General features: G+C 38.6%; 1 protein-coding gene across 2 annotated transcripts in view; it reads left to right on the top strand.

The window, feature by feature from the left end:
* LOC307003855 (thyrotropin-releasing hormone-degrading ectoenzyme-like) overlaps window positions 1-16673 on the top strand; it is a 106375-nt gene that overhangs the window by 72973 nt on the left and 16729 nt on the right. For both annotated transcript variants that reach the window (XM_079622703.1, XM_079622702.1), the window contains 5 exons: window positions 531-718; window positions 8554-8642; window positions 9836-9969; window positions 10126-10181; window positions 16091-16238. In XM_079622703.1, coding sequence (XP_079478829.1) covers window positions 531-718; window positions 8554-8642; window positions 9836-9969; window positions 10126-10181; window positions 16091-16238 — 615 coding nt within the window. The remainder of the gene's footprint in view (window positions 1-530; window positions 719-8553; window positions 8643-9835; window positions 9970-10125; window positions 10182-16090; window positions 16239-16673) is intronic.

Genomic DNA, 16673 nt, shown 5'->3' with positions numbered 1-16673 from the left:
GGACGAAACTTAGTCACATTACGAGCTTTCCTCATTAATGAGCCGTGAGATCCAATTTGATGTTTTACTACTATAAAAAGGAGGAGAAGCTTCCTCTGAAGAAATCAGACTTATAAATCTATTTTTACTCCTTTACAAGCGTTGCTCTTGTATAGAGAGGTTAGAGATAACTGGAAATTGCCTTGTAATGTTCCTCCGTGTGCGGTGTAAAAGAACAGTGAATTTTAATCACCTTTCTATTCACTAAGAGTTTTTAATTAAAAGTCCTGGATGGGTTTTTATTTACATCCATTTTAGTTTTGCAAGACAAAGAAAACCTGAATCATCCCAAATATGTGCATAAGAACCCATTAAAGCCACCAAATCTGAATTAATTGATAAATAGGTTTCATTAGGTGGCCCCTAAACCCTAAAGCCCACCAACACAACTCACTTCCACTCAACTGACACTACCAGACACAATCTATTTTCACCTTCTACTCGCCATTAGATGCCCTTCAATGCTTGATGCATGATATTTTGTGTCACAGGCCATGCAGCGGGAGGGAAAGGACATCAACATCACGCAGGTCATGGACCGCTGGACCCTGCAGATGGGCTACCCTGTCGTCACCATCAGCAAGAACGACAGTCTTGACAACAGTGTCACGATCTCCCAAGAGCACTTTGTCTATGACACAGACGCCAAGATCCAGAATCCTGAGCTGTTCAACAAAAGGTAGTGTGCTATATCTCAAATGTGCTATATGTTGAATGCAACAAGATGTTGCATGAAAATGAAACACCATCAGTCAACTAACCTCTGATTCTCCATGAGCTCATAAATCAGTGCAGAAAATCCTCCATAATATGCAGAGGCCTGTATGTTTGCTGAACACTGCAATGCTGAATAATGTAAAAATCCCACACAGCGATGCTCTGATAGTTTCCTCTAGATCAAACTCAGAGAGAAAAAGATCCCACAGTTGTTCTGCAGCTGAAGAGAAGAAACCATTTTGATTAAAAACCAGATTAAACTTAAAAATATTTTGGAAGAAATACAGAAGAATAGACCATATGGAGATTATAAGCAGAGCTAGACAGATAAAGACTAGCCTAGCGTCCCACAAGAGCATGAAAACCCAGAGGATTTACTCACTTATCCAAGGGATGTGAACAGTTTACTGCTTAGCACATCTTGTCTGCCTTTTATCACTCTTACTGAAAGAAACAGCTTTAAACCAGCCTACAATGCTTTGATGGTCTTCAATAGAAACCACGCTAGTCAGTCAGCTAATACCAGCAAACTTTTCTTTGCTGGTTTATGATGTTATTTTCTTCTTTAGTAGGACAGTGTATAAAGTATTTGTATGAATTAGATCTCACATCATGTTCACTCACACAAGCTATCAAGCTGCTATTAACTGAGCATTTCATTTATTATTAGCGATTTATGCTAACCCGTCACCGCCACATGCTGTTTGGCACCCGTCTGCGTTGTCACAGAAAACTGAATGTGTCACTGGCAGATAAATTAGTTTAATTCTTCGTTAGTGTGAGATGAATAATTCAATACCGCCACTGATCCGTTTTAGAAATCATCCTTTTGTTTTGGATCAGACACTGTTAACAGCACAAGAATTGACTCAAGAATTGAATTTTATTGCTGAACTGTCAGTTTGAGTGTGTGTGGTGAGGGTTGTTAAGCAGTATTGCCATTTAGATAGTGATAATAACGTTTCTCAAGTTGAGAACAATATCAATGTCAAACACCTGCAATTTCAGGACATGATAAAACATTTCTTAGCTTGTAATCTATTTGATATATTATTGTGGTTGCTTTTTGACTAAAGGTGGTTAAAAGTTGAATCTATTAGTTATAGAAATAGGAGATAATAATAACTCTAGTGAGATAAAAGCATCATTTCTGGCATCATAAAAGCATCAGATTTATCTTCATTCTGCACGGCTAGGCTAGCTCTCCATAACAAGCCATCTAATGTCATAAATATGAAACATACAGGTAGAAATTAGTTTGTCCGCCTCTTTCCTGGGTTCATTTGTTCAGAGCAGACAAAGCCACCTTCCTTTGAACGTCTCCTCCTACATGAAGGTGTTTTCTGAGCGCTGCGGTCTTCTGCGGAGGCGTTCAGAAGCAGAGCTGCTCCAGGAATCAATAGCAAAGCTGTGTAGCGAGTAGGGGGCGTCTCTTTCCTGTTTTGCCCCTCAGGCGGGTTTTCAGCTGAGTACCAGACAACCTGCCAGAATGCAGGGGGATTTGCCACCTTTGTAAATGCAGTGTAACACCTCACTTGAGGCTTTATAAGCCAGCCTAGCAAAATGTGCTGACAGAAACATTGGCAGCAACAAAAGGAAAACAGAGAAGGTCAGTTTGAATATATTTCCCACTCTTTCTGTATGTTTCATGTCCACTGCCATCTCATTAAAGTTCATAGAGTGTCCAGAGTCTGTCTTGAGATGTCCAAACTCCAGAAAAAAAAATATTTCTTCCACACCGTTGTACTTGAAACACATGCTGGCTTTTATGCTACACTTTGATATTCTCTTGAAGCAGCTTCATAATCCAGCTAGCAAAGAGCCACACACTTGATATGCTAATCCACATCTTCTTTCAAACGTGCATTAAAGGAACATTTTTGGGTTAAATACAACAGCAGCTGTATTTACATCATATTTGGTCTGTTATTTATTGCCACAGAAATGAATTTTGACTCGTCCTTCAGTTTGTAAAAAGAATGAAAACATGTTTATAGTAATGCATTTTGGAAGCCTAGCATGCTAGTATTCTAAAAATAGATAACTAAACATGTTTTGCTTGTTTTTACAAAGTAAGGGTTTTGTATAGATCTTGTAATTTGTATTTAATGCTAAATATTTATTTGAAATGGTCACAGAAGCTTACAGCTACAGCTAATCTGATTGTTTACATCAGCTTGTTATTAGCGTATTAGCAGTTAGCTTATAGGCCACAGTTTTCCTCTCAATTATAAAACCTCAATTTTAAGTTAGTCAAATTTAACAAGTCATTAGAAAGTGGACATAAATGTAAATATTAGAAAAGTGAAGTTCATAGCCTACCTGAAATGGTGACGCTGTCCTTCAACGCACCTTATCATCAAAGGACTGTTTGGCACGTCCAAGATAGTTTGCAGATCCTGTTGTTATTTTCACAAGTGTAAAAAGTCTAGAGCTGAAACATTGCTTCATTAACACCTTTACACTCGTATCTTACCTGACTTCAGTTTAGATTTTTCACAGCACAGATTTTGTGCTGAGGTGATGTCATAGAGAATATAAACAACTTATTAGCGCTTGAAGGCACCAATTAAATTGTTCATTGCATGTTTGACTGTATTGGATACGTGCAGTTACTCCTGTGAATTATTTACAGTCCCGAGGTGGATCTGAATCTTATAGAGTCTTCAGAGATGTGTATGTGAGGTTGGTGTGCTACTGTGTTAAAACTTGTGATTGGAGGTTTATGACGATCAGATACCCACAATGAAAGAATATCGCCAAGAACCTAATCAATAAATCTGTCAAGCACCACTGGTGCATTGAAGAATATGAGCGGATACTATTGTTTTTTCTTAGTTTTGTGCACAGATGTATTTTACTTTTATGTACACAAAAAAAATTAACCATTCGTTACTTTAAATATTGCGGCTGTAGATTTTCCCTGCTATGAAAGACACTAGATCTACAGTTTTTTTCTATTTTGTTCACGTGCCCAGCTGATGCATGTTCACAGTTAATGTTTCATTGCATTTCAGATGTTTTGCTCTGTTAACTGTCTGTACTCATTGCAGTGATATCACATGATTGCATTACTGCACTGTTTCTCCAAGTGTAAACGGCCTAGAGTATTTCTGTGTTTGCTGCGCTCTGAATTATTATAGTAATGCTGAGTTTTCCTCAATACCCAGCACAATACCCATCTTTCTTCTCTAACCCATCCCGCAAAACATCCCTATTGTAAGACTGAAAATATTGGTTGGGGCCCTGGTCTGAGACAAAATGGCCCTGCTAGCTAATTAACATTCGACTTCCCCCATACAGCCTGACTTCCTCTCAGAAACAACGAAGAACTCACACAAGAACATGGTTTAATGTGAATGTTTATCAATAACTTATGTTTTTGGTGTCATTTGAAAGGTCTCAAAGTGAGTGGTACAGATATCTCATATCCAGATAGATAAAAGGTAATAAGGTTGATAGAAGTTTAGAGAAAACTGGGAAAGCCATTTGAGGGTGGCTTTCCCCATCCCCCATATCACCTGGGCAAACAGTATAAAGGAAGGTGTGCTTGCTCTATCGGGTCTCTTGTCTTTGGATGCCAAGCTGGGGAGAGGGTCTCTCTCCCTCTCCCTCTCGCTCTCTCTCTCTCTCTTTCTCTATCTCTTTCTCTCCCTCTCTCTTTCTCTCTCTCTCTCTCTCTCTCTCTCTCTCTCTCTCTCTCTCTCTCTCTCTCAGGTAACATTTATGCTGGGTTAAAAATGGTTTAAATTCTCATTACATCATGTTGTAACTATTTAAGTGTAAACATAACCTTATTGCACATTGAACTTTTATTTAATTCATGGAGTCAGATTAAAACGAGATAATTGCATATGAGAACCTGTGTCTTATTTAACCAAAATTCCTTTAAAACGCTGGAGAGACTTGAACACGCGCTTCCTTACCGGCTATTTGGAAACCGGAAGTTGGGCCGAATAGCCGGCTTTTACACTATCTTCTTCCTCACGGTTCCCAGTGGTTTCAAACCGTCGCTGGATGATTGACTGAAAGTCTAAAGCAAGTCTACAAAACAACAGCTCAAGCTCAATACAAACTCCAGCCTGTGTGGACATTTGGAAGGTTTCAAATGAAGACACTCATATTTTTTGTTACAAGTGTTGGATAAAAGTGTTGTGAGGATTTACAGTATCACACATGTTGAGCCTCAAAAAGCCCCCAGTGACTCATTATGGATTGAAAAAGCCAGCGGTCCCTGAAGAGAGCCTGAGATATTATCACACCCGCACAGAGAGACAGAGACAGTGAGACTGAGACCTCAAGACCCATGAGCAGAGAGAGAATATTGGTTAATCACAGTGAATTTTAAATGTAGACACATCCAGACCACAGCTGTTACTCTTTTACAGTGGTGATATAGTGTTGAAGACTCAGGCATTTATATTGCTAATTATAATTTGCCAGAATTTTTAACCTCGAGTCTAGAAGTTTTTTTTAATGCTTCATAAAAAAAAACTCAGAACACCTTATAACAACCATGTAGCACCCAATCATTGCGGCAGTAAATGTTTAGCATTGCATATTTTCTTCATAATATGTCAAAAAGTCAAAAATATTACATTATTTATTTATTTATTGTACTCTATTATTGTCTGTTATAATAATAGAGTACAACCTATCATATATAAGGCTCTCTGTTTCACATGTGTGCATATCATCTCTTCCTGTCCATGGTAAAATCACTGTAATGAACTGCCTCTCATGTTGCTTTGATTTATATATTGTTCATTAAGAGCAAATAAGTCTCACTTATTGGGGTCACATGGAAACATTTCCGTTGTGATCTGTGCTATTTTGCAGCGCGTTTCTGTGTTTGGTTGTGTTGTGAGTATTTGGAGCACACGTGTGTTGTGAATCTGATTAAGATGTTTTCTTAATTTGCGGGTGTTTTTCTATTTACATGTGTTTTCTTCAGTCGCAGCGCGTTGAGCTCTCTCGGCCACCGTAGATAACAAACACGGCTTTGTTCCATAAACATTATATGATGCCCACATGTCTCATCTCACACACACTTCACCCGTCTGCTGCAGAGACTGAACTCTTCATTCGTGCTTTAGCTAAAGCTCTGGGCCATAACACAAAGTTCCTGAGGGATGTAAATAACGATGATGATAACAGACGCTTCCATAAATGAACAAACATGAGCCACCAAATTACCAGCCTGTGGAGAACTTTAATTTTCTTTTGCTTTCTTCTCTTGTTCAATCCCACTGATGAACACAGTTTTATGTAAATGTATCTATGTGGTTTCATTTGAACACACACACACAGATGCTTCTATTATCTCTGGAATTCATAAGTATTGTTATCAGTGCTCATCTACCGCAGAATCTCTCTCTAAAGTCTCCTTATAAACATATGCGTTTAAATACTGTTTCCCAGCAGGCTTCATATAGCCTCATCTTATGCATAATGTCTTCTCAACTGTGTTATAGTTATATCCTCTGCGATATAAACTTCATCCCAGCATCTCCAGTGTCTGCTGTTTACAGCTGTTTCTGCTGCCTGTAAAAATCTGGTTGGTAACACTTTAATTAAACCTTTTTTATAAAAGTATCTTTAGTGCATTGATTATGCCTTGTAATGCACCTTACAATGCATTGTATGGACTTATGAACTGTTGTAACCAATTATAATACATTGTAATAATATGTTATGCCTTTAGAAAGTATAATGCATTAAAACTTGACAAACAACCAATTTCAGGTGAAATAAGGAATCTAAAAATATTATAATACATTTTGACTTTGGTTACAGTTATTTATGAAAAGAAATACTGCATTACAACGCACATTATGAATTCATTTATAATGCATTATACATAAAGGCTTTAAGTAAAGAGTTCATTGTTTTATAACTTGGTCTGTCTTTTCACAAAACCCTCATTGAGGCTTGTTCATACATAATTAAGACACATTAAATAACAGAAAATCATCTTTCTTGAATGAATGGAGGTGAGTCACCAGCAGCCTGAAAAGGATTTTTGCCCGTTCCTGTCAGTTTTCCAACTAACACAAATCCTTAATGATCCAACCCTTTCCCCACAGCCAAGACTGACATCATGAAATAATCCAGACGGCTCTTCTCATATTTAATCTAAATGTTGACATTTATGAGTAATATGTGGTGCGTGCCTGTGTAAAGTTCACTGTCACTAGGCTGCAGTGACTGTTGCCAGGGTGTTGCTATGTGGTTGTCATTAGCATGTTGCCTCAAGATAAAAGACGGCTTATCATGATCTGTTGTTAGCCAATGAAAAGAGCTTTTCTTAAGAAGATAGGGGCATGCTAAGATAGCTAAGATGTTAACATGCTAACCAAGGGAAGGGATGGTGTTTTTAAACACTTTAGCTTTGATAAAATAATGTGTAATTTAAAAGATATTCATTAACACATTTTAATGGTCAAGCATTAAAAAACAGCATTAAGCGATGTTCTGTCATTTCTTATCAAGTTATCAGGCGCTGAATAAAGTACAGTGGGGCTAAAGGCACACCTTAAGTTAAATGTGCATTTTGAAATATGATGGCTTCATTATAAATATGGCAGACACCCAACATGATAATGATATTTGAATCTAACTTGTCTTGTCAACAAATGAAAAAGCCAATAGCCAACTATTAATTATCATGTCAATTATTGTGCCTTTAGCCTCTACAGAAGGGACGTTTTTACCCGAAAAACCATACTTACATATTCTTTAGTTATTAACAATCTGTTGATTTAACTACTTTTAATTGAAGATCATTAAGTAGACATTCAACTTCAAGTATATACAACCCGATCTCACGGCAATTCGTACAAATTTTACGAGGTGGCTAATTCGTAAAAATTCATACGACCTCGCTCGTGCGAATTTGTACGATTTTTGCTAAATTCGTACAAATTGGTCGTGAGATAGCGTTGCATTGCGTTGGTATATATGGTCATTTTTCACATAATTCTGTAACATTTGAAAACACATTAAATAGCATAGAAATTGACTGTTGTTGTCCGTGATCATCCGGATTTCCCAGTGCACATGCAGTGAACCTATAAAAAAAGCTGAGAAAGGGGGGAAATTGTTTAAAAAAAAAGTTCAAATATTAGTTTGGAGCGTGTTCAAATGATTCAGTCTTACATTAGATCTCATTATGTTACAGTATTTATGGCTTTGGGTCAGCTCAGCTGCGCTCTTGTTGTCTGGGGTAATTTACGCTGGCAGACAGCAGAACTCGTCCACGTGTGTGTCAGACATTTCGACAGGCTGAAAGAGGGGCGGCCATCCAGTGTGACAGCTGTCAGACAGAGTTTGACTGGAGAGGCTCTCATACCTAGAGATGTTCATACACACACAATAGCACATGAAAGCTATAGAGTCACAGATGAATCGACATCAAAATGAGGTGGCGACACAGAACATGACAGCGATCGGGTGACGGGTGATACACAGCTGTGTGTGTGTGACAGAGAGAGAGATAGAGAGAGAAAGCAAAGCACTCTGGGAAAGAATGAAAGCTGATTTCTTTGAGCTTTGACTCTGCTGGGTTTTCTTTGAGCTTCACAATCATCTGATACTCCTGGTTGTGTCACTCTGCCTGCTAGTGTTGAGACAGAGAGGATATTGCACGAATGTATCCCACAATCGCATTAATTCGTGGGTGTCCATATGTGTCAGATTATGCGCGTCATACAGTTTGTATCTGCGGCAGTGACATTTAAACTCCTGAGATCCAACAGAAGCTTTTCATCTGTTATTTCTCTCTTTGTCTCATTTCAGCTTCCAGTGGCAGATACCGCTGACGTTCGCAGTGGGAAACTCCAGTCACATATCAACAGAGACCATCATGTGGCTCGCCAATAAAACCGGTACAATTATACCAAGTGCTTTTATTAGCATATGGACACAGACAGTCACATTATTCTAATGAGGATTTTCCTTCATTGTGATGATGTCAGGACAGTTTAATATCTCCCTGACATTTTTAGACCTGATAAAACATTTTTTTGTCTCATGTCCTTGACCCATGAAATCCCTATCAGCCAGTGACAGATACCAAATAAAAAAGTTTTTCTTAAATTGGATTTCCTCATTAAATGTGACTAATTCAGCTCTGCATGTATGTAAATATCTTCTTGAATGCTATTCTTCTGTGATTCCCACACTGTTGCAGCACCCACACGTCCACCATCATTACATTCAATCCTATTCCATTACATTCCTCTCCTTTGGGAGAACGAGGCGGATTTTCTTTGGACGGAGACACAGCGAGTCAAATTCCAAGAGCCGGAATTGAATTTTCTCTGCGAGCGATCCGTGCGGCTCAGAGCTGAAATTTCCCCTGATTATGAGACCATTTAACAGCCTCCATTTTCTGCTCACCGTCCCTGAAAAACAGCCCTCAGCAGGGCTACAATGCAGATGACACCGAGCCGGGACAATGACTCTTGAAAGAAACACTCACTGTAACATATAGACCCCATTTATATGCATTAACTCACCGCATGACTCTTGAAATCTGGCCGCTGGCGGTTGGATGCTTCCTGGATCACGATACACTGCAAAGCCATTGAGTTCATGAGCGCTCGAAAGCACTTAACCAGTGCATTTGTAAGCCATGAAAAAGCACAAGGTCTGGCTGGAATATTACAGGACGAGAACGTGGCAAACACAATAGATTACAGATGTTGTACACACAAAATGCTGAATGCATCGTCTCTTCATGTATATTTCTGTGCAGGTCTGAGTTCATTTCAAAGATTATAAATGTGCTCACAATTTGATATGCATAAAAAGCTTTGCAAGTTCACTGTCAGGTAGAATATATCAGTCCATGTGAACTATAGTGTCTGGTTTATATTTCATTAGAAATGCAGTCCGTTTAATTGCTTTATATACGTTTTGTTTGTTATGAACCTCCTGTTATCTGAATATATTCACATCTGGCATCATTTAGCACCGCCTGTTTCTGTTTATAAGCATGTGAGTTGAGCTACCGTGACTGTCAGAAGTGTCATTAAACATTTGTTTCATGTTCTTTTTTTTTCTGCTGTATTTATAGAGAGGCACAGAGTGGGTCACATGGGCGGCGAGACGTGGTTGCTGGGCAACATCAATCAAACGGGATACTTCCGAGTGAACTACGACCTCCACAACTGGAGACTTCTCATTCAACAGCTGATGAGCAACCCAAAGGTATTCCTTTCTTCCACATCTGTCAGTCTTTCTGACTCCTCCTGTTTTATCCAAAGTGTTTCTTTTTCCAAAGTGTTTCTTCCCCCCTTCTGATTCCTCATTCTCCTCATCACTTCCTGCTGTATTGTAAATGTCTGTGTTGTTCTCTCGCGGCAGATCATCTCGGTGGGCAACAGGGCCGGTCTGATCGATGACGTCTTCAACCTGGCGAGGTGGGTTCAGTTTGTTACATGCAGAATCATCCAGAGAGTCCGAGACAGCCTTCACACTCCTGCAGAAACCCCTGGACTATTCAGGCTTATTGTGTCCTGCTTTTTATTCTCACAGTAACTGTCACATTATTTCAGGAGGTCGTTCACCTACCAGTGAGAGAGCATAAAGAATGACAGTGTTGAGGAAAAACTATTGCCCCTGGTTTCTCAGACAAGGCTTAAATCTAGTCCCAGACTAAAATGCTTGTTTGAGCAGTTTTAACTGAAAGCAACTTGCACTGGCACATCTTAAAATATATCGGTGTTGTCTCAAGATGCACACCAGTAAGGTTTAATCCTGGCTTAATCTAAGCCCTGTCTACGAAACCAGGCATTGGATAATAAAGACATATTGGCATATTGAGGCATATAGATTTTTAGCATGGAACATATCAAGATCTCTATGAACTTCACTATGGTGAAGATATGTGAATTAACTATAAAAGTAAATAAATTGTACTAACTAATGAACCATAAATGTTGTTATTCCATGAAAGTTCAATAATTAATGTTTAAAAGGATTAATTTGCTCCCCACTTTTGCAAATCTTGACCTGCATCTTTTCATTATGGGCACTTTTAGTAAGAATATGCCTCATTTTTGGATGACACTGTGAATTTCTAAACCCCGATTTTACCAAAATGAGCTTCATTTTAATCCATCATAGGCAGCAAAGAACAGACAGGGGGCTTTTACCTAAAGTTACAGAAGAGCAAATCAGTGCAAATGGATCTTCATCTATCTGGGATTTCAAAAGATTACATCACGACTGACAGATCTGTATGAAAGTGAAAGTGTTGCAAGACTTGTTCATTCCTGGTTTTAACATCCATCTCGGTTGATCTGCTGGTTAGCCGAGACATTTTTTTTTGGATGACAATACAAAAGGACCATCTAGATAGTTTTCTATATACATAAAGCATTTGTTTGCTCCATAACACTTTCCAAGCTCATTAAAATTGCATCACCAGACGTATGAATCGGTGTTATGCTAAATCTCCATTTGATATTCAGTTGTAGTGGATCTAAGTATTCAGTCCCAGAGAATTAGCCAATCAGCAGCAGATGCCACATACTTTCTGTTGATTGGCATTTGAGATAAATCTTTGACTATTATTAAAAAAATGACGTCTTTAGAATAATTGGAAAGACCTAAACTTCCAAGTTACCATTTTCTTCTGGTCAGCCTTAAGGCGACAGCCTAAAGCCGTCCATCACAATAGAAAGAAGAGTCAGATCTGGTGAACTACAGCTGGACCTTCATTACTGACAGATGCTCGCGTTCTGTACTGTACTCTTGATCTTCTTTTCTCCTTTAGCCCGAAGGCGTTAGTGAAGAAAAAGCCTTTAGCTCATCAAGACGAGACCTGCGGTGAGACCACTGAGCCGTCACTGCGATAGCGGATAATAAGAAAGCGAGGGAAAACCTCTGTTTCCCTTCCTTTCCACTGCGGTCTCATCGTGTCGATCCTTCAGAGCTTCATCATTAGCTGGAAACTCACATGTGTCCATTAATGTGAGAGGAGGAAAGACAGAACGGTAGAGGTAGATAGAAAGAAGAGTTTATTGTGCCACAGGCTGCCAAGCTGCCATTAGTCCCTTCAGCAACGACTGCTCTCCCTAAGGTCCTCTCTGTTTGATACAAAGACTCGCTCATTCTGCTTAATGAAGGAAATATTCAGTCACTGGCAGCTTCTCTTGATGCTTCATTTCTCAAGCCAAATCACTGTTGGAGTTTCTCTGGTGGACTTTCTTAGACACTGAATTGCTTTGTACAGATTGTGAATATCATTCACTTTGGACAGTTATTTTTATTCTTCCACCAAACTAAATGAGGAAGCTGCCAGATTCTCTGCTAGCATTAGCAACGCTGTTCTTCAAACTGAAAGACAGGCTTGTGTGCCGGCGCAGTGCGGATCATGTTGAGATAGACGCGGCTTTAACGGGCATGTGGAGGATTGTGCTTTTGACCAAAGATGTTTCCTAACCACGACAGTTCAGTCAACTGACGACAAACCCACAGGGAAACTTGTGTTTATTGTGTCACATTGAGCCGAGAAAGGAAACCTGTTCCTCCTGTGTTGTAGTCCGTCATGTTCATTTATCCTGTTTATGCGGCTCGGCCTTGTTTACCGAAGAGCTTGATAATTGAAAGTTAACAGGACTTAAGGCAAATCCTTTTGTTCCTGATTTCAGTCAGGTTTGTAGCCTTCATGTTGTTTGTCTCTGCTTTAGTTTGCATCTACTCTTAATAAAAACGTGCGGATGTTAACAGCATGTCTTATTCATCCTCAGGCTCAGATCTGTGGAGGTGGTTATTGGCTCTTACGTTCTCGAGAAGAGAAAATGCCAACCTGCATATTAAAAACAGCGTCATCGTAAATCACAGTGTGTAAAATGTCTCATTTCTCTGTAAATTACTGGGATGATAAAGAGTGCTCATATGACTGAGGAAACTGAATGCCTCGAGGGATGTTACCTAATTAAATGCCCCTGGTGCTCATGGGAGTCATTCACTCAGATCAATACTGACTCACAAAGACTTTATTGTGATTATGAATTACTGGATCAATTGAGAAGAAGAAAGCTAAGACTAGTTGGAGGCTGAAGATCATATTTAATATGCATTATTAATGAATGAATATAATAATTGGGTTAATTGCATAGCTTTTGCGTCTTCCATTAAAGTATCTTTGAATATCACAGAGTTATTTAAATATTCTCTGGAGCAACAGAGGTTTTTGATTGAACAGTCTTATTTCATATTTCAGTCATATTTCAGCCTATAATAACATAATATAGTATTATATTCAGATTGAATTCAGACGTACTATACTCTTATGGCGTACTATTTTTCCGCATATATTTATAGGGAAGTATTCGGATTCGGAACAAGGTGAGCAGAGAAGGGAAAACAAGAACAGGAACTAAACAAGACACAACTACAAACTGAAAGACTACAAAATAAAAGCACAAACAGGAAATGCCTGTCACTATAATAGGATGTGCTTAAGAGTCATGAAAATAGTGGCAGAATGCAAAAAGTCATTTTTGAGCAATTAACAGTTGTTGTTTTATTGTGATCACAAGCTACTTGTCTTGACACACAGTGTTTTGAACTTCCATTAAAGCGCTGATCTGTTCCTAACCCGACATTAGCATCGGCAGGTTGTTGTCGTAAAGACAGAAGGTAGTTTTGTTTGCGACGCTCATGAAACATCACAACACCTGTCGACAATTCTGCCATACAACACATCTCACACAACTGCCAGAAAGAATTAAACAACAGTGCCAGGAGAATATTTTGGTTACTTTTCCATATTCCTTTCCTTTGACACTATATTTTCTTTTGACTCTGAGTCTCAGTGATGGATCTTCTTAATACGCCTGCTTGAAATGCTCTGCTCAAGCTTCATCTAAATGAGCTACAATTACAGGCCAATTTAAAAGTCAATTATTTATTTAGGAGACTGTTATGTTACTCACGGGTTATTTCAATGTCAGTGACATTTGTGTGTGCGTGCGTGTGTGTGTGCGTGCATGTGTGTTTTCACTTTTTAAAAAAGCATGAGAGTGTTCAGCTCATTCATTACTGTGCTTGCGAGCAGCATAGGGAAAACGTCAGTGCCTCATGATATTTTTATGGTCATGTGGTGTTCTTTTATTTTTAATGAATATTTCCCATGAATAATTCAAAAATAAAAAGTAAAAGGATTTTTTTTATGGAGAGGATCAACTAAACGGCCTTATTCCAGTTGCTGCTGTTAAAATGTGGTAATAATGGAAGTGTCTCTAAATATAAAGACAGCATTGTAAAGTAATGTTCTTAAATCCCTTACTTTCCCACTGAAGAAGAACCTCACTTAATATACTTTAATATTTTATACATACTTTAATATTATGTTTCTATTAGTTTGAATGCTCTCTCTCTCTCTCTCTCTCTCTCTCTCTCTCTCTCTCTCTCTCTCTCTCTCTCTCTCTCTCTCTCTGTATGTATATATATATATAAATATATATATATATATATATATATATATATATATATATATATATATATATATATATATATATATATATATATACAGTCATGGCCAAAATTGTTGGCACCCCTGGTAAATTCTCTTGCTTCAATGAAAGGTTAGAATTTTGGCAATTTTTTGAATGAAAGATCAAAAGGATAAACAATGCAGATTTATTTTTTACAGCCAGTTTTGATCATATTTACCAGGGGTGCCAACAATTTTGGCCATGACTGTATATATATATATATATATATATATATATAGAGAGAGAGAGAGAGAGAGAGAGAGAGAGAGAGAGAGAGAGAGAGAGAGAGAGAGAGAGAGAGAGAGAGAGAGAGAGAGAGAGAGCATCATTATAGACTGATTAATCGTTTATTTTAATACAGTTATTGCTCATTAGACCACAGTTTAATGCTTGATACTAGCGACGGCTTGGAAGCAAAGGTGTATGGAAGTCATTCTACACATCACAACTTGATAATGGTTTGAGATAAGCACATACATATGTTATTCGTAGTAAAAACTAAATTGTTTTACTCACAACTGTTTAATAATTAAAAAATAATTCATGCTCGAAGTTAACAGCCACACAGCTTTGGGTTTGCACTGAATGTCAATTATTCCTGACTTTAACATTTTAGATTTAGCTCGTTTTATGAATATTTTTGGATGCTTTTGAATATCGCTGAGCAAAGATATTACATATACATTTTGATGACTCTCTTTCCTTTTGTAATATACAACACTGTTCAAAGGAAGAAGATTCCTGATCTAAATCGTCACAAACCTCTTTAAACACTAAAATTCTTCGCAGTTAAAAAGGATTAATTTACCTTTTTTGTGATATCCTAACTTAATTTGCTTCGCTATGGAGATTCTTCACATCCTCAATTGTCTCCGGCTTATGTTATTGCAAATCAGTTTGTCTGGAAATGTTGAAAACCTCTTCGGATAACAGTGGGTGTCTGAGTAACTGTGATTAATGTCCCAATTAAAAGTGTGTTGGGTGAATCCGTCCTCTGGAATTTAATGAGTCCGTTTCCAAGTCTGATCACTTCCTTTTTCGCCTGACCTCTGATTCGGAGCGCTTATGTGCCCTGCATGAAATTATGAGAAATGAAGATTAATTTCCGGCATTATGAGTCAGAGTAATGCCTTTAAGCTGGGACATAAATATGATCTCAACTAGATTCTACTTTTTCTGAGAGGTGCTCGCTTTGTGTAAAACTCCTGCTTGGGTTTTCCAAAACGTTACGTGGTTTGCTAAAGCGCTCTGATTTCTGAGCCTTATAGCAAAAAACATTTCATATTTGCGAAGTCTTGTCTCTCTAGTGTTTTTGCTCTAAGGATATCGGACACTTTTCTTTGTTTCCGCTCTCATGGGAAAGTTGTGGGAGTTTCTAAAAAGATCGAAGGGAAAGTCGGCAGAAACCGTGAAACTAAAAATAAATGGAGAGGCACCGATGTGTGGCCTAGAAACACAGTCTCATTTGACTAGAGCCTAAGGTCCTAATGAAATACATCTGGGATTTGATGTGCTCTTCTAAATGACAGTGGATATGTGCTGTTAATGCTCATGTCTGTGTTTTTAGAAGAGATCTTATGTTTTATGGATTTATGCAAATTGAACACGACTGTAGTCGTACAGGAGAAGCTGTTTTTTTAGTTTCTTACAGCACATTATGACTCCCCACGCAGAGCACGATGCCTGGCAGGTATTCTAAACAAATGATAATGAACAAAATGAACTGTTTGTAATCAAATGTTAACGATGTGTCTACCAAAGGGGAAATATGCTTCAAATGTGCTGCCAGTGTCTTATCCTCCTACTGTCTTTCTTGTCTCCAGAGCGGGGTATTTGCCCCAAAACGTCCCCCTGCAGATGATCTCATATTTGTCTCAGGAGAGCGAGTTTCTGCCCTGGCACGCTGCTAGCCGAGCGCTTTACCAGCTGGACAAACTCCTGGACCGCACTGAAGACCACAGCCTGTTCAGCGTGAGTCTGATCTCGCATCAGTGTGGTGTCTGTTGCATTTTAACCTTGACTAGCGCAATAAGAAAGACACAGCTGATATCTGGCAGCACGTCTCGGATGACTCGACAGATCGAACTTAAGACTTCCTCTGATCATTATTCCTCAACAGTCCACAATGTTTCAGGCACAATGCTTGTTTTAGAAACTGTGAGATTTCCACCTTGTGTTATATATTCAGAATAGCGTACTACCATACTAATTATACTCTGCAGTAAACAGTGTGCATGTTGTGAGTAGTGTACATGTGTGTGTTATTCCCAGATGAGCTTCTGCTAGTATATAATGAGGGCACTGTGTGAAATACTGTTTCCCACAATGCAGTGCACTTGACTCAATCTTCCATTTCCCGTGTGACGAATGAAACCTGCACAATATCAACTGTCATTTTCCTCTGCT

Source organism: Phoxinus phoxinus (assembly GCF_949152265.1).
Source record: "Phoxinus phoxinus genome assembly, chromosome: 9".
Lineage (NCBI taxonomy): Eukaryota > Metazoa > Chordata > Actinopteri > Cypriniformes > Leuciscidae > Phoxinus > Phoxinus phoxinus.
The sequence above is the reverse complement of the archived record's forward strand: the minus strand, read 5'-3'. Positions and strand labels throughout refer to the sequence as shown.